This window comes from Marmota flaviventris, chromosome 3 (assembly GCF_047511675.1).
Source record: "Marmota flaviventris isolate mMarFla1 chromosome 3, mMarFla1.hap1, whole genome shotgun sequence".
NCBI lineage: Eukaryota > Metazoa > Chordata > Mammalia > Rodentia > Sciuridae > Marmota > Marmota flaviventris.
The window spans coordinates 83,391,264-83,417,693 of NC_092500.1; the positions used below are offsets into that span (position 1 = coordinate 83,391,264).

The 26,430-nt window shown below is 39.3% G+C and overlaps 1 protein-coding gene across 1 annotated transcript in view; it reads right to left on the reverse strand.

Moving 5' to 3' along the window:
• The window catches only part of LOC139705085 (liprin-beta-1-like), a 37,679-nt gene extending 13,181 nt beyond the window's left edge, over positions 1 to 24,498 (reverse strand). The window contains exons 1-9 of the mRNA XM_071609291.1: positions 24,360 to 24,498; positions 21,419 to 21,573; positions 16,337 to 16,452; positions 15,410 to 15,466; positions 13,901 to 13,961; positions 13,521 to 13,550; positions 11,116 to 11,287; positions 10,615 to 10,647; positions 7,820 to 7,970 (exon numbers count right to left, since the gene is read on the reverse strand). Of these exons, the coding sequence (XP_071465392.1) occupies positions 7,820 to 7,970; positions 10,615 to 10,647; positions 11,116 to 11,287; positions 13,521 to 13,550; positions 13,901 to 13,961; positions 15,410 to 15,466; positions 16,337 to 16,452; positions 21,419 to 21,573; positions 24,360 to 24,498 (914 nt within the window). The remainder of the gene's footprint in view (positions 1 to 7,819; positions 7,971 to 10,614; positions 10,648 to 11,115; positions 11,288 to 13,520; positions 13,551 to 13,900; positions 13,962 to 15,409; positions 15,467 to 16,336; positions 16,453 to 21,418; positions 21,574 to 24,359) is intronic.
• Positions 24,499 to 26,430: the final 1,932 nt, after the last annotated feature.

The window sequence follows — 26,430 nt, forward strand, 5'->3', positions numbered from 1 at the left end:
TAGAAAAGCACTAGTGTGAAAACCCATCTGCGTGCAATGGCAGCAAGACCGGCAGAGTGCAAGGGCTTTCCAACACTAAGAGAATAACAAGGAAAGTCATGTCGATCCCAGTGCAATGTTATAATAACTTGGGGTGCAACAACCATGACAAAGGTTTACTGTTTAAGATGCGCAAGCCAGACTTGAGGTGAGTTGCCATTTTCTAAAGCTGCAAGAGCTTGTATGATCATAGCCTTTTCTTGTGCATGGCGAGTTTTAAGGCGACAGAGAAACCACAAACAAAGTATAACACTGAAGCAACACATTGCACCAAAAATGCCTACTCCCACCCACTCTTTGAAGAAGGAAAAAGCAGAAGATATCCAATCGGTGAATTGACCCAAAGTCACTGGTTCAACGCGGGTACTATTCAAAACAGCAATCTGAGTTAGTTGAGACTGGATCATGTCTTCCGCTGCCATGGACCAATTTCCGGCCAAATATTTGCCAATGATGCGGGAGGCATTTCTGGAATCATTAAATCTGACAGAGGTTATACATAAATGTGCACGTTGATCAACACAACCCAAAAGCACTAAGTCAGCCAATTCTTCTACCTGAGCTTGAAGTAAATCTATCCTTTGGTTGGCAGCTAAAATCCCTGACAAAATATGTTGATTAATTGAATTTTGGGATTCAAGTATAGTGGAAGTTTGTTGAACAACTTGATTAATAGTGGCAGCAGTTTGTACTTGACTGGCCATGGCTACTCCAGCTGTAACTGCTGCAGCAGCAGACACTGCCACAGCTGTCACTATAGCTGCCGTAATTCCAAAATCTCTACGGACTCTAAGTAGTTCAACAATGGGGAATTTATCTGGGTCCGCAGTGACTGGGATTGGGACAAAGGTTGGAATTTTCATAACCACTGCTACAGTCCAAGAACCATTCCAACACTCAGATAAGAGACAGGTAACACTAGAACAATCCAGCATCCCCGACGAGGTATTGTTAGCCAAAAGGAGCAAGAACGGGGATTGGACGCAGACCATTGCAGGAGGCAATGTGGCATTATATAGCAAAGAGTTGAGCGAAACAGATGTGAGCCTATTACCTCGTTCACTTTTCCTAACAGTGCCAGAAACATTAGCCAGCCAGGTTTTGGCTCCTAGCAATTGAGCCAATGCAGAAATATCAGCTGAAGCCCCCTTCTCATTGGAAATCAGCCATTGAAACTAGGACCAACCTACTCCTGTAGAGGAGTTGGCACTATGGTTAAAATTATAAACATACCTCTTAAGAGAGGGGGAAAAGGAGAAACCCTTAGCAACTTGAAGTTTCTCCCAAGAATGATCTTGACAAGGCGTAAATGTTGGGGGGAAACCAAGATTAGGGGTACAGTAAGGAGAGGCCTTGAAATGAGTGGCATTGTAAGTACTATTAGAAGAAGGAGGCACTGGGATTAGTACCTTGGAGATCATAGCCAAGGTAGTTATGTTTAAAGCAGAGCTATTTACAGGGGTCCCTGAACCTGATTGCTTCCCCGAAACTACTTGGCTCAGTACAGCATTAATAATACTCCCTGAGACCTGATTGGACCGCAATGGGTCCTCCCAGTTAGTCAGATTTTTGGTCTTAAGGCTAATGCAATTAGCATTTCCAAGGCTGAAACAAAAAACTCCTGTGAGATTAACCTGAGATCGATTAAAAATGCTTTCCACGTCCCCTCTAGGAGAGGCACAGGGAGCAGACATCTCACATGAGGTAGAGAAAAGAGTGGGGAGGACACTAGAACTACCATGAACCGGCATCGGCATTGGCCAAGCCCGTGCCACTGCCCACCACTGCATTGGTGTCGTCTGTGCCATCGGCACCAGCACCAGAACCAGAGCACGTAGCAGAGTGAAGATCCTCATCACAGGGTTGCTGTGGTATCTCTTGTTGCTGGTCGGTTGATGTCAAGACTCTTCTTGTCAGGCGTTCAGGGACCCACAACGGCTCCGTGCGATCCTGGGGAAAAACACATACAGATCCTCGTGCCCATGTCAGCACGGGGTCGGGGCCGTTCCATTGGCCTGTAAGAACATCCTTCCACTTAACATAACCAATCACAGAGGGCTGAGGGGACACATGTCTATCAGCCACAGAGCGACCATGAATATCCAAATTTAAAAAATTAATGGTAAAGAGAGCTAAGGACAGGCGTTCTTTAGGAGTGTGTTCAGCTCCTATTCCCCCTTTTTGTTTTTGTAAAGTTTTTTTTAAGGTGCGATGAGCACGCTTAACAATGTCTTGTCCTTGAGGATTGTAAGGCAGACCATGAGTAAGTTGCACTCCCATGGTAGAACAAAAGGATGTAAATTGTCTGTCAGTATAAGCAGGTCCATTATTAGTCTTAAGGGATGTAGGAGCACCCCATGTTGTCCATGTTTTTAGGCAATGAGTGATAACATTACGTGTCTTTTTTCCCGACAAAGTAGAGGCATGAATAACTCCAGAGCACGTATCAACAGAAACATGTACATACTTGAGGTTACCAAAGTCAGGTATGTGTGTCACATCCATTTGTCAGACAACCAATGGTTTTAATCCCCGTGGGTTCACTCCATAAGTAGGGGGATGAAGAAATGTGACACAATGGGGACATTGTAATACTATCTGACGAGCATCCGCTCTTGAAATGGAAAAACGCCTGCGCAGCGTTAAAGCATTAACATGGAAATTTTGGTGAAATAATTTAGCCCCCTCTAAGGAGGAAGCCAAGCATATCAACTGGCCTCTAGTGGCTGAGTCCGCACAGGCATTACCCTGTGATAACGGACCAGGAAGAGAAGTATGAGCCCGTATGTGCATTGGATAAAAGGGAGCAGTGTGGCTACAGATAAGTTGTTGAAGCTGATTAAAGTAAGCAGATACATTATGGGCATTACTAATAGCTCCCACGGCCTCTAGGACTTTGAGTGCTTGTACCACATAAATGGAGTCCGAGATAAGATTAAAAGGAAAAGAACACTGTTTAAAAACCTCAATAACAATTTGTAATTTAACCCATTGTGGATTACCAGGAGTAAATTGATGTTGAACAGGGGGAGAATCATTAATTACATAAGCTCTCATTTCAGACTTGGAACCATCAGTGAAAATATTAACAGCCCCCGGAATTGGATTGGGTGAAGTTACCTTAGGGAAAATGATGGGATGTTTTTTAACAAAATGGAGTAATGGATGGGAAGGGTAATGATTATCAATAGCCCCTTGAAACGAGCAACATAGAATAGCCCAGTTGTCTAGAGTAGCACACAAAACATTAAGTTGAGCCTTAGTATAGGGTATAATAAGAGAAGAGGGTGATTGTCCGAAAAATTGAATGCTTTGGTGAATCCCTTTAAGTGTTAACGCTGTAACAGCATTAGGATAGTATTTTAAAGATTTTTTTGGGGATATATGTGGGTGGATCCATAGTAAAGGCCCATCTTGTCACAGTACTCCAGTAGGCTGTCGCATAGTGGCAAGCACACATAACTGGAAAGATTTATCACTTTGGAGCCTGTATAGAGTAGTATGTTGTATAGTTTTTTTTATTGTTATAAGGGCCGTTCTAGCCTCTTTGGTGAGGCTACGAGGAGAAGTAAGATCTGGATCACCCTTAAGGGTAGCATACAAAGGCTGGAGCACACCATTAGGAATATGTAAATATCCCCTTATCCAATTAATATCTTTCAACAGTTTTTGAAAATCATTTAGAGTTTGGAGATCTTGAGTTCTTATGGTGATTTTTTGTGGTTTTAGTTTATCATACCCAATTATTGTTCCCAAATACTCAATAGAATTTCCCGTTTGAACCTTTTTAGGTGCAATATATAGCCCATATTGAGCTAACAGCTTTACTAAGTCTTTATAGGCCTCATTAACTATCTGTTCTAATTTAGTGGCCAATAACACATCATCCATATAATGAATAATCTTGATGGAGGGATACTTATGTCTGAGAGGTGCAAGTGCCTTTCCCACATACATCTGGCACATTGTGGGACTATTAGCCATTCCCTGTGGTAACACTACCCACTCAAACCTAAGATCTGGCTCCTCGTGGTTACACGAGGGAAGGGTGAAAGCAAAACGTTGTGAGTCTTTAGGATGCAAAGGAATAGAAAAGAAACAGTCTTTAATGTCAATAGTAATAATATGTCAGCCCTGAGGAATAGAGGAGAGCAGAGGTAGCCCTCTTTGAATGGGCCCTATAAGTTGTATTTGAGCATTAACTGTTCGTAAATCATGTAGTAGGCGCCAATTTTTTGATTTTTTTCTAATAACAAATATGGGAGTATTCCATGGAGAAGTAGAAGGTTGGATGTGACCCAAGTTTAGTTGTTTTTTAATTAAATTATGGGCCGCTGCCAATTTAACCGAGGGAAGAGGCCACTGAGGCACCCAAACAGGCTCCTCGGTGAGCCATGTTATGGGTATTTGAGCCCCAGTGGCCCCTAGGAAAAACCCAGACCAAATCTGTTAAGCTTTTGATGACCTTGCACAGGATGTCTACACCCCTGTAGGTGTTTTTCTAGTCCTAGACCTGGCCTATACCCCATATTTTGTATAATTTGTTGAGACACCGGAGAATAGTCATTACTAAGAGTAAACCCCATGTCTTTCATCAGATCACGACCCCATAAAGAGATAGGTAAATCAAGTACATAAGGCTGAAAGGTGCCATTGTGTCCTTCTGGGTCCTTCCAAGATAGATGTCTACAGCTGATTTGAGGGGCTTGGGCATATCCCAAACCTTTTAGTGATTGATCTGAAAGCTGTACCGGCCACCCCTTTGACCAGTCCTTTTGTGCTATTATACTACGATTTGTTCTAGTATCTAGCAATTCCAAAATTGATTTGTCTTCTATGGTTAAGGTTAAAGTAGGACGGTCATTCATATCCAAGGACAAATAAACAGAATTCCCTCCAGTGACTCCAATCTCATCACTTGTCCTTGAAAAGGAATCAGCAGGAAAGCGGGTATGTAGACTGGGTAGAATTAGCAATTGAGCAATCCGGTCTCCTGGGGAAATGGACACAATACCCTTTGGAGCTTCCACCATAACCTTTACTGATCCTACAGTATCAGGACTAATGACTCCAGGAAAGACATGAAGACCTTGTAATATAGAGGATGCACGTCCAATTAGCAAGCCTACAGTGCCAGGTGGTAAAGGTCCTTTGAATTTAGTTTCCACCAATTGGACTCCCATCTTAGGTGTTAGTACGAGTCTGGAGGTGGAACAGAGGTCCAATCCCGCGGCACCTGTAGTGGCTCTCCGCGTCTCATGGGATGGCGTAGAGATGGCCATGTCTCGGGTTTGGGTGTGACATTCTCCATTGCCCCATATATTTGTGGGCCCTGAGGTCGGGGGCCCCTTCGGCCGTTTTTTGGCCCAGCTGAAACAGGCTGTCCATAGATGTCCCACACTGATCTACACTCTTTTGCCCAATGCTTTCCCTTTTTACATTTTGGACACAGCCCCGGTTGACGAAGGCCATTGGAAGGGCCACCGCGAGGGGGTCCAGTAAAATTATCTTTTTTAGGACATTCACGTCTGAAATGACCAGGTTGACCACAATGGAAGCATGTTCCGGCACCAGGACTGCCCCCTTTTGTCATCCGAAGGACAGCAGCTGCAAGACCTGCATTAGTTAAAGGTCCTCCAATCTCTCTACACACTTTTATCCATGTTTCTATGCCCTTATTTTTATAAGGAGTGATTGCTGCTTTACATTCCTTAGTGCACTGCTCAAAAACCAATTGCTTGATAAGGGGCATGGCTCTATCAGGATCCCCAAAAATCTTTCCAGCGGCATCCACCATCCTTGCTACAAAATCTGAAAAGGGTTCTGTAGGGCCTTGTAGAATCTTGGTCAAATTACCAGACACCTCTCCTCTATTTGGAAGCGACTTTCATGCCCGAATGCAAATGTTGTTAATTTGATCATATGCCTCAAGAGGAAATCCTGTCTGTTGATTTGCAAATCTACCCTGCCCTAAGAGCATATCCTTGTCCCAATGGGGATGTCCCGCCGCATGGTTTTGGGCGGCCTGCTCTATTGCGCCCTCTAGCACGAATGCTCTCCAGTCCAGATATTTACCCGGGGAAACGCAAGCCCGAACAAGGCTAGCCCAATCAGAGGGAGTCATACAGTATCTAGATAGATTCTCCACCTGAGTCAGTGTGAAGGCGGCATCCACCCCATAAGTGCGCACAGACTCCGCCAGGGTCTTTACAATTTTAAAATCTAAGGGTTTATGGACTCTTCCCCTATTGTCATCCTGAAAAACTGGATAAGCAAGACCCATCTCAGCGTGAACAGCCCTCCATGTTTGGGCATGGAAAGCTCTCCCCGAAGTGCCCCCACCATACGGCGGTGGATCCGGGGGATCGTTTTTCCTGAGCTCCTGTTTCTTTTTGTTCCCTTCTTCTGTAGCTAAACTCCCTAGCTGACAAGACAGCCTCCCGAGCTCTTCCTCCTCATCCTCCTCCTCCTCTGACCCACTTTTGCATGGGGGTGTACGCAGCGTACTGAGATCTGGATACAACCGTCTCCTCCCCCGTGTCATGCTCTGCACACTCCCCTCTTCTCGAGTCACTTCGCTTTCTGCCGTCTCCGACTTTTTCTCATGTAATCGCTCTAAAACCTCCTGTCCTTTAGCAAGTGCTTCCTGGCATCTGCCATCCGTAAGGCAACCACGGACCATTTTCCAAAGGGGTATCACCCCACCCTCTAACATGCCGTGCTCAGATGCAAAATCAAGATCTTTGCCTAATTTATCCCAACTAGGCACAGTAAGGCTGCCCGAAAATGTAAACCACGGCGCAGCGATATCTACCTTTTGTAAAAATCTCTGTAGTGTACTATGCTTCACTTCCAGTCCCTTGGAACGTAACAGGCCATCTAGGGCCAGAAGAAGCGGACTTGAAGATGTGGCACCCATGACACAACGACAAAAAAAATACAGACAACAGAAACACACTGACACAGCGAAAGAAACACAGAAAGCAAAAGCGAAAGTAGAAGCAAAAGTACACGGCGCGGCTGCAATAAAATGCAAGGCTTCCTCTTTCATTACAGACAGAGGAGCTGCCCCGCTTTCTTCGCGTATCCCACTTACCTGGGACTAACCCCGCTTTAATCGCGGATCCCCCTTACCTGGGGACTGACCCCGCTTTGAACGCGGATCCCCCTTACCTGGGGACTGACCCCGCTTTGATCGCGGATCCCACTTACCTGGGACTAACCGGTGCACCACCCCTGACTACTGAGAGTTCTGATTTCCCGGGTCTCGGCACCACTTGTCGCGACCCCTTGCCCGCAAGGAAGACGCAACTCCGAAATCTTCTCTCAGTAGTTTATTCGGGCCCTTGATATTTATTATTCTTTCTTCTTCTCCTTCTCCCGGATGCCCTCCCAGCCTTAATAAAGCATCCCAAGCCCCAATGCAAAGCTGCCGCGTGGAACTTTCTCACAGGGTGGTGAAAAATCATGTGCCAACTCCCTCAGATAAGGAGTTGTTTGTCACATACCACAGCGGAGCCAGCGCCATCTCGTAATGGCGACCATAGTCTGCAGAAACGGCAGAAGCGGCTCACCACAGTAGTGTAGTAATGTATATAACTATACTTAAACTTGAACCAAAGCCCAGTGAGTTAATGAATCCCAAATCACAATCTTCCTTCCATAAGAGGAACATAAAAGCTTTAAAAATTTCATACCCATTTTCAGCCAGATTTCCAATTATCCCTTCATTTGAGCAAGTAAGACAAATTCCACTTTACTCATTCACTCTTTCACTTACTTTCCAAAGAGTCTCATGATACCTCTGGATTTCTTTTTGGAATCTGGAGATGGTGGAGATATCTGGAAAGGACTGTTTCCCTGTGAATCTCTGGGCTGAGAAGATGTCCCAGCCAGATCTAGGTGCTCCACTGTCTCCTTTTCTGTTTCAGCTATTCCAAGAACAGAAGAGAAGAGTTGGTGAATTTTAAAATGCAGAATGAACATGATTAGAAATCAACCTTGGTTTTAGCAACTGTTAGGGATTCTTCTTCTGTTGGTCTATAAATCAGTGACTAATCGAGAGCTTGATAAATATGAAAAATGTAACACAAATGTATATTCTACACTACAGTTTACTTTCTTGAGTATAAAGATGATTAACTTAAAATCACAATTGCATTGAGATTAAAAGTGTAAGATGGGACTTCTAAACTTTCTTCAACTCATCTGAACTCCAATCTTACAGTTAGTTTCATGGCACTGTTGACTACCTCCCACGCTCTTTAAAAGCACTCTCTCTCTTTTTTGCTGCCCTGACACTCCTAGATCATCATCTGACAGTATCTCCTTTGCTGTAGCATCCCCCTCCTTTTTTTTTTTCTTTTTGGTACTAGGGATTGTACCCAGGGGTACTCCTCTATCACTGAACTACATCCCAACCCCTTTTTTTGAGACACAGTCTCTCTAAATTACTGAAGTTGACCTCTAGTTTGCTATCTTTTTTTCTCAGGTGGGATCATAGGTGTGTGCCACTGCACTCAATGCATTCCTGGTTTCTTTTCCTCTTATTCCATTTTAAGATTGGAAGTTCCCTCTGTAGGATCTTTTCGACAAGCTCGTCCACTTGAAACTTGGCACTAAAAAATAGCTTTTGCTTTTGTGTGTGTAGTCCTGAGATTAAACCCCAGGGCCTCACACATGCTAAGCTAACACTCTATCACTGAGCCACATTCCCAGCCCATTTTTTATTTTGAGATAGGGTCTCACTAAGTGCTCAGGCTGGCCTCAAACTTGAGATCCTCCTTCTTTGGTCTCCCATGCAGCTAGGATTAGAGGTGTGTGCCTCTATGCCCAGCTTAAGCTTGGCACTAAATGATGGTTTTATCATTTAAGAGTAGGTGGAATAAAATTTCTGGGCCTGGTCTCTTCTCCCAGTCTCAGTATCTGAACATTTGTACATGTTCCCAATTCAATGTGCCAGAGACATTTTGTACTCAAATCCAGCCAACTTCCTTGAGAGTCTCTTATATTTAACTAATATTCTCTTTGTTACTCCATTTAAAACTCTTGTCATTTTCTTTTTATCCCTTTTTTTCCTTTGGCATTTAATCACCTCAGTTATCAAGTACTACCTACCTCTCCAATACTGGGGATTGAACCAAGGAGTGCCTAAACTTTTTATTTTTCTATTTTGAGACAGGATCTTACTAAATTGTTTAGGCTGGTCTTAAACTTGCAATCCTCCTGTCTAAGCCTCCTGAGTAGCTGGGATTACTGGCATGAGCCATGGCACCCAGCCTAGCAATTTTTAAAGAAATTTATCCCAATTTATTATGATTTGGGCAGTGAGAAAATTTTAAACTGGATATACATAAATTTTCCTTTTGATATAGTTAGTACCTATTTATTTTGCTTTAAAATAATAACATCCATATTTGCCACTGCCAGATCTATTTTAGTTCTGTTAACTGTCTCTTAGTTGTACATTAACAAATACAAGGGCTACTATTTCTTCGATGTGAGATTTTATACTTAGTAAAGGAAAGTAAAAGTTGTACAAAAATCACAGGAACAATGTTTCAGCAAGATATACAAGTTGCAGAAGTTGACTTTTCTATGAAGCAGGGCTGTGATTACAGGTTATACAATAAGCAGCAATTGCCTCTAAGCAACAACAATCCAATTCTAAGAAAGATGAAGCAGATTATTTGAAAAGAGTTGTCTAAATAGATCATCTTGTTTTATGTATCCAGTGCTCATTCTAGATGTTTAAGACTACAAGAGAGCATGTCACTTTTGCTGGTCCACATGAATACACATGTGGATGTCTATATGAGGTGACAATACCCACTGGGAAAACCAAGGGAACCTACCCATTTGCACCCTACAGACAAGATGGGTACTGGTATCCCTGGAAATGTTGCCTAGCAAACCCTCATTTTAAGAGAATCATATTTTCCTTCTGAAGACTCTTTTTTTCTCTCCCTACCGAACACTGCCATACAAAAAAAAAAAAAACACTGAGCTTCCTCTCCTAAAATAAATTTCAGGTGACTCTTCAGGTAACATGTAAAGTTTCTTCTGTCACTGCTAAATGCTGTCTCCATCTTCAAAGCAGTAAGATGTCAGAGAAATGCTCCCTAAGGTAACTGAGTCCATACTTATCATCTCAGTGTCTTCTATAAAGCTTCCTACCTGACTAAAAACATTTCTTTTTGAAGGCTGAGGGAAAGGTACACATGGAAAAGGGATTGGAAGTGAATGAGTGATGATATATGTACCAGGGGTGAGAGAGCTGGGATGGACAATGCCAGGAAACTCCTACCCTTGACTCTGCCATCTGCAGGGCATTTGGGGGGCCTCTCAGGTCTCCCCACAAGGTGTCAACAGCCTTGGCTAAAACTGTGGTTAAGCTTGGAAGCAAAGGTTCTATGGAAAACTTTTTGTAGAAAATGGAAAAACCAATCTGGAATGGAGAACTACGTTTTCTGATTGCTGCCAGCTCCCTCTCTAGAGATTATAGAGGCCAAGAGCAGGGATTAGATAGGTTTGGAGCACAGCGCTGGTGAAGGTTGACATGCAGGGGTACAATACCTAAGGTGGGTGCACTGGCACTTCGTTTACGATCTTCAGAAATCCCAACAATGCACACAATCACACGCAGCCCAAAGGAGAGAACACAGGGGGTGACAAAATGAAACACAGATGAGACTCCTCCTAACAAATGTGCACCATGGAGGAAAGGCACACACTGTGCTTCTGAGGCTACACATAGACTCCATCAGGGCTGTCAGCAAGGGGTTAGCTTATCTACTATCAAAACAGATGGGACACTCTCTAATGATGCCATGGACAATCACATTTTTAGGTCTTTCTGCTGTTTATACCACAGGAAACAGCGTATGGTGCGAGTTGATACATCCTCACACTGCTAAATTAAATCCACTGAAAAAAACATCATTTGCTAACTATACCTGCCCCTCCCCAAGTCATTCACCATCATGTACAAATAGATGAATAGGGGAAGGAAGAGACTGATCTTTTCCCTATTTTTTCCCTCAAAGATCAGGTTACATGCATCTTGGCCACACATACCCAAGTTTGGTGCACTTGCTGTCCTTTTGTTACTTTTGATTTTAAAGAAGCCCCGGCCAAAGGAAGATCTTGCTTTTCGAGTGCCAAAGGGGTTGTCATCCACGGAGGCATCTCGTCCTGGAACTTTGGGAGGGAGGCTCCCAAATGTGCTACTTTCTCCTGAAGCTTTATCCTGAGAGAAGGGTGACAACAGTGAAACAGAGCACTGATGTGCACAATCCTTGCAACACACCAGGCCCCGCACTAAGCCTTAGACCATGATATATGCATGTTTTGCTTAAAAGAATAACTAAGAGCTGGGCATATAACTCAGTGGCAGAGCACTTACTTGCCTAGCAAGATTGAGGTACTTGGCTTCAATCTCCAGAACCAGGGGTGGGGGGGGGGGGGGAAACTGAAGTAACACATTGATTACCAATATCAAATAAAATAGAAGTATTTTTTAAGAAATCCACGATGAAAGCTACTTAAAAAAACAGCAATAGCAACAAGATAAACACCCTTCATCACTAATCCATAATCAATGTATTTACAGTTTTAATTTTTAAGATAAATTATCAAATTTTACTTTTTTATGTTTTAAAGAATTTAACTTTTATTTTTTATTTATTTGTTTTTTTCTGTGGTGCTGAAGATCAAACCCAGTGCCTCACCCATGCTAGGAAAGCACTCTACCACTGAGCTACAACCCCAGCCCAAATTTTATTTTATTTGCCTCATTCTTTAAGACATGGAATGAAGGTATTATAACCAGAATAGCATATTTCTAAATTTTCTAGCAATCATGATATAGAACTAGAATACAGTTCACATGTTGCAGGCAGTAGGTGGGATGTGCTGGGGATTAAATCCAGGGGTGCTTTACCACTGAGAATATCCCCAGTCCTTTTTATTTTTATTGAGACAGGGTCTTGGTTAAGGTGCTGAGGCTAGCCTTCAACTCCTGCCTTAGCCTCCCAAGTCACTGGAATAACAAGGAGTGTGCCACCAAGTCCAGAACAGTTCACATTTTTATATTACAACTCTATCAACAGAAGCCTAATGTAATTCTGCAAAGCAGGCATTAGCCCACATTTTTATATTAGCAATATAAGGAGATTCTACTCTGTTATTTTCACCATTCGAAGAGTAATAAAATGCAGATATAAACAGCAACTGCTTATTTTGGGCTTTTTGGTTATCTGAATTGGCAATTATAGTATCATAGTATTATATGGTTTTAGTATTATCCCAAAATGCTTCTAGTTTCATGTTTTTGTCCCTAATATCTTTTGCATTCTGTTTCCTTCTTTTGCATAGGTAGAGAAAAGGGTAAGGGGAAACATAAGCATCTAAGACAGAGATTTTATTCTATGTATCTAGTGCACATAGTAACTGCTAGTTTACAGATGATGCAATGTAGTAGCAGGGTTGTTATCTGTGTCTCAATACTGATGTCAAAAATTCAACCATTTATTGAGCTGACAAGACAAAAAGGACTTAAATGACAGCCCTTTTTACTGACTGCCTTGCTAGTTCTATCTATGTTTAACACAGGTACTAAGAGTGGACAGTCAGGAGACCACCTCTGGAAGTAGCCTGTCAACCCAACTGGAACCTTTAAAAGTTCATGATTGAAAAGGAGGGCAAAGAAGTACATGTAGATGATATCCTAAAAATACCAAAATGTATGCCTCCAATGGAAATGGTGTTATAAAATAAACTACTCGTAATCTAAGGGCTTAAAAACACACACAGACACACACACACATATTACTGGGAACAGAATGCAGGGGTGCTCTACCACTGAGTTACACCCCCAGTCCTTTTTTTTGTTTTGTGATAAGGTCTCATTAGGTTACCCAGGCTGAAGTTGAACTTGTGATCCTCCTGCCTCAGCCTCCTTAGTCAATGGGATTATAGGTGTGTGCCACCATGCCCTATCAAGAAGGGCTTTTAATAAGGCCTAAGGAAACCCATTTGTGGTCATTAAGAACATCAAGTAATATGACTGTGAATTTTTAATTTTGATTTTGCTTAATAACTGTTAGGTGATATTCAGATAACATAAAATTAACTATTTTAAAATGAATAATTCAGTGGCATTTAGTACATCTACAATGTTGTGTAATCACCACCTCTAATTAGTCCCAAAACAGTTCCATCATTCTGAAGCAAAACCCCTCACCATTATGCAGTTTCCCCCCATTTTTTACTCCTTTCACCACTATACAAATCTATAACCAGTTTTTATGGACTTATCTATTCTGGATATTGCATAGAGAAGAAATCATAGAAGATGGCCTTTTGTGTCTTCCATCTAGCATGATGTTTTGGTGGCTCTGAGAATTTTGGTCTCCTGGAGACATTTAAGCAATTTACATGTAATAGAAGTTGAAAACATTTTAATATGGATATAAAATTACCTCTGAAGGCTTCTGAATAGACTCCTTTTTCTGTTCAAAACAACGACAACATTTAAGGTTGTTACAGGAATCCTTCATATATTCAGAATTTGTCACATACTGTTCCATAATCGGAAGTTTACATCACCTCTAAGCTACAAAATCTTAGTTTCATTTATTTCCTAAAATGTTCTATTATAATCTCCATTCTTGGTTTTATTAACTACTTTGAATTCTTATATTCATAATTAATATTTATTGTTAATTATGCCATGGTTGCTAATAATTATCCATTAAAGAAACTACAAGTCTTCTTATAAGTTTTATTTGCAAAATGAAAAAAAATGAAGATCCCTAAATATATTCTTCTAGGGGTAACAGGAAGAAAACACAAAACCTACCCCATTTTTTGTCTCCTTCTTCAGACTGCCTAGGCTGCTGGATTTTTGCAGACTTGAAGTTCTAAAAAAATAATAATAATAATAATAATAATTATTAGTATTAATAATATGTGACTCTGATTCCTGTTTCTAAGTAGATCATCTTAGAAAGAAACGAAAATTGTGTGTGTGTGGGTTGAATCTTGAAAATAAAAGAAAATCTGGAATCAGTCACTTACATACTTAACTAAATTATAACATTTAGTTCTTTTAAAAGCAAGGGTGGTTAATTATCCTGCCAATAGCTCTAAATGTCTCTTACATATTAGAATAGCTGGAAAAGCACTTAGGACTATCCTTACAATGTCAACATTTTAAAACAAGCCAGTGTTTTCCATGGACTAATGGTGCATCCTTTGCATGTATACATTTTTATCAGGAAATTTAAATACCCATATACTACTTATATCTAATTCTTTTAATAAAATCAAGAATGACAATTTTATTTTCCAATTCACAAAGGAATTTTTTTTTTTTTTTTGAGCCTGGCAAAGCAATTTGTCTTATAGTTTGACCCAAGCAAAATGAAAGAATCCCTATTGCTGACCATAATAATTCATTAGCTATCGTAGGGAAGGCAAAATGATACTATAAATACTCAAGAGATTTTCTCTTTCACATTATTAGCATTCAGTAAACAGATATGGAAATGGACTTTCTCACAAACTAAAAGTAGGAATATATGACCAGTTTACAAAGAAAAAAAGGGGCTGAGGATGTAGCTTAATGGTAGAGTTCTTGCTTAGCATGCATGAAGCTTTAGATTTGAGCCCCAGTATCACCAAAAAGAGAAAAGAAGAGAGAAAGGGAGAGACAGAGAGAAGGAAAAAAAAAAAGGAATGCATTTGTTCTAAAAATTATAAATATGCAAACTTTTAAAAGCATTTCTTCTGTATTTATGTGTATGTAAATTGCCAGAAGTGTTGACTACCAACTAAAGTAAAAGATAATGGCAAAACAGAAATGATCTCATCTTTGAGTACTGCTCTATAAAAAGGATTTCCTAATTTAATACAGACTGCAACTTGGATAAATATTCATATTAGGTCTTATAAGTGAAAATACAAAAAAATTTACAAATGAAACAAAACCCAGAAAACAACAACAACCTAAACTATTTCAACTTTTCCAGTCATCACAACACTCTGTGGGATGTTTTGCTGCTGGAATCAAAAGTATAAGTCAGTACAAAAAAGAATTAAAAGCACTGAAGTTCAAATAAATACTAATAAAGGATAAAGATCTGCAAAAACAGGACACAAGCTGATGGTAAAAGAGTGTCTCTTTATAAACTTACAACCCTGCACTCCCACCCAGTCATTACAGCTGCATTAATTTATTCATTAGTTTAACAGACACATACATTGCCACTATACACTAACTGTTAATATTGATTATTGTTAGTGTAAGAGACCCTTTTCTTTCTCAAGACTCAATCACACTTTTGACATTCAATAATATGTAACTTACAAAAGACCATCACACAACTGGGTTTCAATAGCAGCACCAAGGATTGCTTTTCCTTCACTAAAATGAAAAAAAAAGGTATTTATTAATGTCATGAATAAACAAAAATCTTACCAATGATCCCTGACTTACAATGGTGTTAAGTCCTGAAAAACCCATAATAAGTGGAAAAATCATGCTGATTTTTCATCAGTGTTGAACACTCCTACCCAACAATGCAGCTTAGCCTACCTACCTTAAACTTAGGACATTTATACTAGCCTACAGATGGGCAAAATCATCTAACACAAATCCTATTTTACAAGGAAGTGTTGAATAATTTGTATAATTTACTGAATGCCGTATTGAAAGTGAAAACCAGCAACATTGGAGAAGCTGAGAAATCACTGAGTTGAACCAATATAGGTTAGTACTGCCTATATATTCTATGTGAACAGAACTGTCAAGAATGAAAGAATAGTAAAAGAAGATATTTCTATTTTTTAATATTCTGCTTTATTTTAGTTGGCCTAAATGTACGATTAGGCAGTTAGAAGTATGCCAGTAAAAATTCTATTGGCCTATAGAGATAGATTCCCTCTTCTGTTTCCTTCATAGGCATCTTCTAAACAGCCTTGTGGCACATCACTATTATTACCCTGCTTATAACACATTGTTGGTGACCCATGATCTTTAGGAAGTAAAATCCAAGTTCCTTAAAACCCCTCTCTAACCTGACCATCTCACATCTTCAGTCTCAGGTCCTATTACTTCCTGCTTTATGCCTTTTACTTCAATAATACACAACTGATTATGGGTTCCTGGCACATCTCTTCCTGTTTCCTGTTTTATGAGTAAAAACTATGTTTGTAAATACATGTGAAGCCTTTTTTTTTTTGGATCTACTTTTGCGAACACTTATATTGCAATGGTAGGCTACAAATGACATACTTCTCTTCAAATGAAGTCTCTGGTTTAAGAGGCAACTTGGTTTTTTCAGGAGTTTCCACTCCTATAGTTGCTGCCGATAATGAAGGGACTGAAACTTGCAAGATGCTGGTGTGGAACTGTAATTACAAAAATACACCAAAAAAAAAAAAAAAATCAATCAATCAATCAAACAAACAAACAAGCAAAGACTTAAGCCAGAGAGAAACAAAACATAAATAAGATGAATAAAAGGTATAGTGACAAAATCTTATACCTCATATATCTCTGTTTAGAACTCTATTCTAATATTTATAAAATTATTTCAGGAAACAAGCATCTATATAAAAGAAGCATTAATCAAAGAAAATATCCTGGAGAGAGGTAATTTTTAAACTTGGTTCTGAGTAAGACATTGAATACTGTGAGTAAGACATATCAAGTACCATTAAGCAAGTTTACAGCAAATATTAATGGCTTCGAGCCCTGGCTAAATCCTTGGCTCTGACATACTTGCATATGTGATTTTAACTGCATCAATCTCCTCCTCTGTATAATGAGGATGACAGTGCCCACCCTCCTCAGGGTTCCAATGACTTCACATGAGAGTTGGAGAAAAGTACTTATTGTAGACAAAGCACAACTTTCATTTTAATTTCTGCCATTAATCTAATATGGTACATTGGTCAAATTAATCATTATTCCATGTGTGAACTAGTTGACTAATTTCAATTCACAGAATTAATAAAAAATGTAATTAAAACCAATTAAAATGTACTTTGTGGCTATCACTAAAAAAGATTTTGCTTAATAACAATATTTACAGCAACAAGTAAAATGTATAACACATTTTCTCGAATGCTTCATATATCCTAAAACTGGAGTGTGTAAAAGAATTTTAAAAGAATTTTATTCAGGGTTTCAGTTAGATTGTAGGTCACATCAGAGCTAATAAATCAAACACTTTGTGAAATATTCCAGTAAGAAAATGATCAAAATGTATCCCAATGAACTCCTGCAAGTTAAGCAGTTAGTGACAGCTCCTCAATTCCGAAAGGGAGCCAGCAAGCATCTAAAGACCCTATACAGGATCAGCTCATAAAGCTCATTTGGTTAAGCAAGCAATGAATTCAGCTTTGTGATTTTTATTTCTGTTGTTGAGTAGCGGTCTCATCCTTTGACACTATTTAAGGTTATAAAAGGGGTGAGAGAGCACTTGCCTAGCCTTGGGTTCAATTCTCCCACTGGAAAAAAAAAAGAATATTTATGTGTGTGAGTGTATATCAAAGGTTATAAAACAAAGTCATATTATAAAATAGGATATTATTTCACTATCAGTTTTTCAAATTGAGTCTTATAATTAATCCTGGACAATTTATTTTATTTAGTCATTGTTCCTGTTTCCTGAAGTTCATATGTCTCCTTGGATTCCTAATCATGGGGAAAAAACAATGATACTAACAATCTGACTCGCTTTCTTGATTTTGAGACTTTAAGGCTTTAGTTCCAGCCTCAAATCTCCCTTCTGGCTTTTAAGTAATGTGGCTGAACTCCTCAATTCTCATCCAATTATTTTTGCTCCAAACTAAAAACCTATCATTAAACTGGCATTCATGTAGCAAAGACTCTTGTTTAAAGATGGGAGATCATTTGGGTGTGTGGTACGTGTCCCCTCTCTATAAATGAAGCACACTCATCATCAAATGTCATTTTCCCTTCAGTATGAATATATAGTTAATAAGGAGAGGACTTCGCTTCTAAACTAGTTTATTTCTTAACTAATTCCTGATCGATGACATTTAAGAAGGAAATTTAGTTGTTTTCTCCTTGAATTCATTTTCATTCAATTCAAATTTCACTTTCTCATTATGTAATTATCAAGAACAGATATAAAAAAGTAAAGTTACCCATGTGTTTTTTCTAACTATAGAAAAATGTGAAAGGAGAAATGACCAAAGAAGGAACTGATAAATAAAAAGGAGTTGAGACTGTTTAGTTAAAACTTTTTCCCATTCCTAGTCTTAAATTTTATATACTAAAATTAAGACATGGTTTCATGGTAAAAACAAGCACAAGTACTGTCAAAAAAAACCTGGTCTCAAGATGAATCCAGGAACATGGCAGTAAAGCCCTTTGTTGACATCACAGGAAGACTGAATGTCTCACTGAACCTTTTATAAAGTCCAAAGACTGAAAATCAGGGGCTGTCCCCCAGCAACCTTAGAGGGAAACTAAGAGAAAAGCTTCTTATTAAGACGTGGACAATTCCAAGGGTTTAAGTAGTATACCGATGTTCAACATCTCTAGCAATTAGAGAAAAGTGAATTAAAACTACACTGAGATTCCATCTTACTCCAGTCAGAATAGCAATTATCAAGAATACAACTAACATTAAATGTTGGCAAGGATGTGGGGAAAAAAGATTTACTCATTGCTGGTGGGACAACAAATTGGTGCAACCACTCTGGAAAGCAGTATGGACATTCCATCATTTGACCCAGTTATCCCACTCCTTGGTATATACCCAAAGGACTTAAAATTAGCATACTACAGTGACACAGCCACATCAATGTTATAGTAGCTAAATTCACAATAGCTAAGCTATGGAACTAACCTAGGTGCCATTCAACAGATGAATGGGTAAAAAAAATGTGATACACACACACACACAAAATGGAATATTACTCAGTCACAAAAAATGAAATTATGACATATGCCCATAAATAGATGGATCTGGAGACTATCATGCTAAGTGAAATAAACCAATGGCCACATGTTCTATCTAATATGTGGATGCTAACAAACAATAAGGGTAATGGGGGAGGAAGAATAGAAGTTCATTTGATTAGACAAAAGAGAATGAAGGGAAGTGGGGGAGGTGGGAATAGAAAAGATAGTAGAATGAATCAGACATAACTTTCCTATGTTCACATATGAATACACAACCACTGAAACTCCATATAATGTACAACCACAAGAATGGGATCCTAATTAGGATAAGTTATACTCCTTTGTATGTATGTCAAAATACACTCTACTGTCATGTATACCTAAAAAGAACATATAAAAAAATTAAAAAACAAAAAAAACCAAGTAGGACACCAAGTCAGACTCAAAAGGAGAGAGCAGGTAGAAAATGAAAGGGTGGCTTGGGACCTCTATGGCATTTTTACAGTCACAAAACTGCCTGTAAATACTTATCTGCAAATACTTGGAAAAGGAAAGAAGACTTGGATAGAAGACTGGGCCCTCATATAGGAACTGGTAACACTTGCCTAGATAGATTTTGAAATTGCCGCAGACTATGGCCACTGTGTGCCTTTAATTTTATCTATCTATCTATCTATCTATCTATCTATCTATCTATCTATTCATCCATCCATCCTAGGGAATTGAACCCTGGGGCATTTTATTACTAAGAAACATTCCTAATACTTTTTATTTTTGAGACAGAATCTTGCTAAGTTGCCCAGGCTGGCCTTGAATGTGAGATCCTCCTGCCTTAGCCTACTGAGTAGCTGATATTGCAGGCATATGCCACTGAGCTCAGCCAATTTCCTCTCCTTAAAATGGGAGTGCCTATAGCAGGTTGCAGCACATCTACCCCACCACTGTATGTTGTGTGTAGAGTGGGGGTGCAGAGGGGAGGTAACTTGTTCTTTAAGTTCCCAGCTACTTTAAATGATTGTCAAGAAGCTGTGACCAAAACTGTACCTGAGGAGTTTCACTTATATCTTGATCTGATCTGGATGACCAGCTCCTAGATGTCTTTGGAGAAAGACTGACTCTATGCATGGGACAGGGACATAAATTATGGCCAGAGAGTAAAATGATAGACTATATATCCCAAATATGTTTGTATCAACATATCCCACCTCATGTATTCTGACAATGTGGTACTGTGATTTGTCCATCAAGAGACAACATCTAAGTTCCCTCTCTTTGATTCTCAGTCACATAGAAGAGAGACTATGTGATTTGTGAGATGTCATAAAAGGGGATGCAAATTTGCCTGGTCCTCTTGGGATTCTCACCCTTAGGACACAGCCACCACACTGTGGAAGCCAAGGAAGCCAAGCAGTCACATGCAATAGGCCTTAGAGGGAAGATAGGGCCTCAGCTGAGGTCTCAGCCAATAGAAAGCCTCCACCAAAGGACACATGAGTAAGTAGCACTCAGAGAACTCAAGCCCCATGGCTTTTGTGCCACTTCAGCTGATGCCAAGTGGAGGAGAGATGAGACATGCTTGCTGAGCCCTCCCCAACTTGCACATTGATCAGCAAGGTAGGTACTGTCATTCAAGCTGCAAAGTTTTGAACTGGTGTACAACAGATAACAAACTGATGGACATTCGAGTCTGATGTAATGTAGATGAATTTAAGATGGTTTATTCCCTACAGTGGCTTTTTCCAAGTCTCAACAAGCCTGAGGGAACTTTTATTCGATCATCTTTCAAAGTCATCATCAGAAATGACTAAAATAGTGGGCTGGGGCTGGGGCTGAGTGGTGAGCGCTTGCCTGGCATGTGTGAGGCCCCGAGTTCGATCCTCAACACCACATAAAAAAAATAATAATAATAATAAGTAAAATAAAGGTATTGTGTCCATCTACAACTTAAAAAAATGATTAAAATAAACCTATTTATATCTCACTTTATCCCCCCTTTATTAATTTCCTATGTATTCTTTAATAAATAGATTCTAATCTCATATGTAAAATGATATCTACCTCCTCCAGGGGGGTTTTCAAGAAAAAAATTTTTTGAGACAGGCTATATTGCTTAGACGGGCCTCAAACCCCTGGGCTCCAGTGATCCTCTCTTGCCTCATCATTTCAAGTACCTGGAACCATGGGTGCATGGCACTATGAACGATTTGTTTTTCCTGAATTTTATAAGCAATTTTGACAATGCTCACAGCATTTTTTTAAAGAAAGGAAAGAAGAACGGGCAGACTGGGAGAAGAGAAAGACCTGTAGGACACAAAAAATTGCTAGAACCAATTTAGTAATTCAACTGAGAAGAGAATCCATGCTTTCATGTTATCAACAGTGTTTTAATGACAAAGTCTCTTCAACATGAAGAAAATATTGACATTCTGTAAATACCTCTTCTAGAATACTTGTGTTGAATGGGTCACGACTGGGAGATCCCATTACTGGGGAAGATGATGGACTTTTCTCTATGTCACTAAAGCCCTGTGCATCCAACAAAGTAGAGATGGAACTGGAATTGAGCAGATCTTCATATTCACCATCTTTGCCTAGAAAAAGACAAAAGTAAGAAGAAGATAATAGCAGCTCTTCACTTATTTCACTTTTAGAGGAATTAGAGTGACCAGAATTTTTTTCTTTTTTTTCTCTTGAGGGGGTGGGGGTGCTAGGGATTGAACTCAGGGCCTCATGCATAATAAATATGTACCTTATTACTGAGCTCCACCCACATTCCAAAATATAAAAAATTTTTCTGATTCTCAAAAATCCAAGAGTCAATTGTTCCTGGCATCACTGGAAAAAGAGCTACATGTAGAAACAGCATCTTAAACTGTGAGCACCTAAGGCCAGTGAGTACCCAGGGGTGTTATTAGTAGAGGAAAAAAATCATATTTGTTAGGGTTATTAACTCACAAGACTGCAATAAAACAAAAAGTTAAGTTATTCCAACAAACATGGAAAATGGGGGGGGGGGGGGGGGCTGGTTACACATTTTTAGTTTAGAAAAACCAAGCTGACACAACAAACTAATTTTGAATAGGAACATAGCCCCTATTAAAATGACTCATTTTTCATCGCTACTCTGGAAAATACACAGAGAGGAAAATAGAAATAGAAAAAAAATGAAATTTAATCTTCAAAAATATCTTTTTATACCATTTCAAAGAAGAAAGAACAGCCTAGCAGAGAAAAGCAACCACATATTCAGCAAAGCAGTGACTTTATTTCTTCATAGTTATAGAAATAAAAAGGATTAATTGATGAACAACATGGAGCCAGATAGTCATTTTTTTAAAAAGTAGAACTAATGTCTCTAAATGACACTAAATGCTAAATCATATACTTGCTTGAAGATCTTAATCAGACCATAACTTCTTAAATTGAAATATTACTAGAATTTTATTCTAATTTTACCAGAACTTAAGTGTTATTAAAGAGTTGTGTCAAGATTAAATAAATAAATACAAATGCTAGTGAGACATCCCTGTTTATGTAACTCTTTACTGGAACAGGGCATTCTCTGTAATGTTTTATGAAAACCTATGCACTGTTAAAACTACCTTTGGGGTTAAAAATTAAAACTACTTAAAACTTAAAGCTTAAAACTACCTTTGGGGCAGGGGATGTAGCTTAGAGGTAGAACACTAGCATATGTAAGGAGTTTGAATGCCAGCATCACAAAAACCTACAAACATAACACTAGCTTATTATGTTTTTTTCTGTTGCTAAGAATTGAACCCAGGGCCTTGTGCAAGTTTAGGAAAATACTGTCACTGAGCTAAATCCCCAATTCCAAAACTACCTTTCTAATCTACATGTTTATGTGCATAAGAAAAAAGTACTAGAAAGAAATATGTGAAAATATCAATAGTGATCATGCTGGTACAAATGTTTAGTGTATTTTCCCCCTTTTCTCTATTTTCTAAATACTTTGGCATACAGACTATTTATGGGAATTAATACTCTTCCTTTTTATTGGTGCGTTATAATTATACATAGTAGTGGGATTCATTATGCTGTATTTGTACATGACAAATCTCATTCCATATCTTTCTTGGGTTTCAAACATAAGAATTGCTGGGTTGAAATTCCATAAAATCCATAATATTTTAAATGTTATGTAGGTGTAAAAATTAATCACTTACAAATTTGCAACAATCCTTAAAAGAGATACTTGAAGGCACAGAAAAATGCTGGGTGATGAGAACTGTCATAGACTACATGGATAATTAGAGGGTGATTTGCTTATTTAGATGTTTATAAAATCTTCATATGTTAGTATGAAAAGAAAAAGGTTCTTTTTTCCCTCCAAAATATCCTGGTCCAAAGCATTTATTTTTTTCTTCATGAATTTATCAAAACTAAAATTTCAAAGTCCGAGTGTTTCATGAGTATTTTTCAAAAGACATGTTCAGTTCCAGTGCTTACTTTCAGAGCAAATAATTACGCATGACTTACTAACAAACAAAACAAGAGCACTTTTAAAGTTCCTCATATTTTTGCTTTGAATGACCCTCAAATTTTCTCCACATTCGAAGATAGCTAATTGTCCCACATGCAGATAAAGCAGTAATAAATAGAACTAATTTTACTTAGATGTCTTATAGATTCTTTGAACACACATGTTCAGAGCTGAACTCATCTCCCTTAATCACCACAATGTTCTTTCTCAAGGCTTCCCCATCTTGGTAAATGGTACCATCACTTGCACAACTGCTATAGTCAAAATCATCTATCTTTCTTAATTGTTTTCCTCTTTACTCTCATCTAATTTATCCCACCACTGTGTTGATTTCAACACCATACCACATTTTCAATCAGACCCGGTCCCACTAGATCTTTTCATTTGGAATACTGCAAGAGTCTTAATTGCTTTCCCCTGCTCCCAATATCGTTCTCCACCTGGTCCAGTTGTTATACGACCATGCTGAAGACTATTAAAAATCCTGCAGTGGATCTCTCCACACTTGAACAAGAGCTGAACCCTTCATCCCCATTATTGAGCTGCTGCTCATCTCATCATATCTCTCTCCCCACTGCTCACTACCTTCTGGTCACATTGGTTTCCTTTTACTCTTAAATATACCAGGATGTAGGCCCTTTGCACATGTTGCTATTCTCCCTTTCTAGAATGCTATCTAATCAACTTCTTATAGATGTTCTTCCTGGCCAACTAATCCACTATTCTTATACTCATTAGCCTGGATACTTTCTGGTAGAAATCAACTGCCTGATAATATTATTCAATAAATAAACGAGCCACTGAATTTAGAATAATGCAAGAAATTAGAGGGGGCACAGTTGGACATCTGCTCCAACCATGCAGTAAGCAGACGTCCAGAGCCCAGCCCAGCCGAAGGTGGGAAGGGGCATAGTCGGACATCTGCTCTGCCTGCCCGCCTGGTAGGCAGAAGACCAGAGGCTAGCCGGGGGCTCAGCCAGCCATTGGCTCCGCCCACACGGTAAGCAGACATCCAGAGCCTAGCTGGAGGCAGGAGGGGGCCCAGCCAGCCATCGGCCCAGCCACCCGCCCTGCAGACCTGGAGAAGGGGCTGTCATGGGGCGCTGGGGTCAGACCAAAGGAGGCACAGAACGCAGAAACTTGGCTTGCGGGTCACCAGACCGAGCTCTGGACAAACATAAGGTCTCCCCAACATCCCCCACCTCATCAAACACGTTAGGAGAAAAACAGATGGAACCCATCTTGGAAAATCCCACCAACCCTTTAAACCCATCACCCGGTGGGCGTGGCTACCAGTGCGTTCTGGGACGGATCAGGCACCTGGTTTCCATCTCAGAGACTAAAATTAGACAGGCTACATGTGGAAGCTCAAGTCCTCTCACACTAGCTACATCCACCACCCCGAACACAGGGACTCAAGCTAGGATTAGACAAAGCCACCTACTGGAAGGGGAAAAAAATAAAATAAAATAAAATTGGGTTCGGAGAGACTTTTTTTCTTTTCTTTCCTCACTTACTTTCTTTTTCCCTCCCTCTTTTTTCTCTTTTTTTTCCTTGTTATTTTTTCTTCTTCTTTCCTTCTTACTCCCTCTATCCCACTTTCAACCCCCTAAATTTTACTATCTATGAGTAGGGTAATCTCATAAATACAGATAGGAGTTTGAATCTATACATTCTTCCATTAATTACCCATCTATTGGTTAGAGCTCTCCAAAGTTGCTCGGTTAGATCAACCCCATACCCTCACTCTTTTCCCCCTAAACATAGCATCCTACACCTGAAATTCAGTTTTCTTCATGCTACCAGAAATGGTAGGCTTTTTATGAAACTAAGGACTATATTTTTAAATGATAATTGAAGCTAACATCGGTAGACATAGACCTAGCTATAATTGTATTAATAATGAAAACTTGTGCTTAGATGATGTACTATTGATATTGGGAACTGTTAACATTTCTTTCTCCACAAAAGAGGGACTATGGAACTAAAAAAGAGCAATATAAATATATAGGGGGAAAATCAATAACACAACAGTTTCACAAAGGTGGAAAGAAACGTGAGCAGTATGAAAAGACAAGGAAAGAAAGGACCACAAACAATGCAGGTCAATTCAACATTAGAAGAGGTAATATCGGCAGCAGATGGAATGTCAGATAAAGAGTTCAGGATATACATGCTTCAGATGATCTGGAGTTTCAAGGAAGACATTAGACAGCAAATTCAGACAATGAAAGATGACTTCGACAAGGAATTACATAAACAAATCCAAGAAGCAAAAGATCAACTTTACAGGGAGATAGAGGATATTAAAAAAAACAAACAGAAATGCTGGAATTGAAGGAAACAGTAAACCAAATTAAAAACTCAAATGAGAGTATTACCAGCAGAGTAGAACACTTAAAAGATAGAACATCAGACAAAGAAGACAAAGTATTTCAACTTGAAAAGAAGATAGACAGCTCAAAGAGACTGTTAAGAAACCATGAGCAGAACATCCAAGAAATACGGGATAACATAAAGAGACCAAACTTAAGAGTTATTGGGATACAGGAAGGTATAGAGGTCCAAACCAAAGGAATGAACAATCTATTCAACGAAATAATACGAGAAAACTTCCCAGACTTTGAAGAATGAAACAGAATCCCAAATCCTAGAAGCCTACAGGACGCCGAATGTGCAAAATCACAAGAGATCCACACCAAGACACATTATAATGAAGATGCCCAACATACAGAACAAGGAGAGAATTTTAAAAGCAACAAGAGAAAGGAAGCAGATTACATTTAGGGGTAAACCAATCAGGATAACAGCTGATCTTTCAACACAGACACTGAAAGCCAGAAGATCCTGGAACAACATATTTCAAACGCTGAAAGAAAATGGGTTCCAACCAAGAATTGTGTATCCAGCGAAATTAAGCTTCAGGATGGAAGGTGAAATTAAA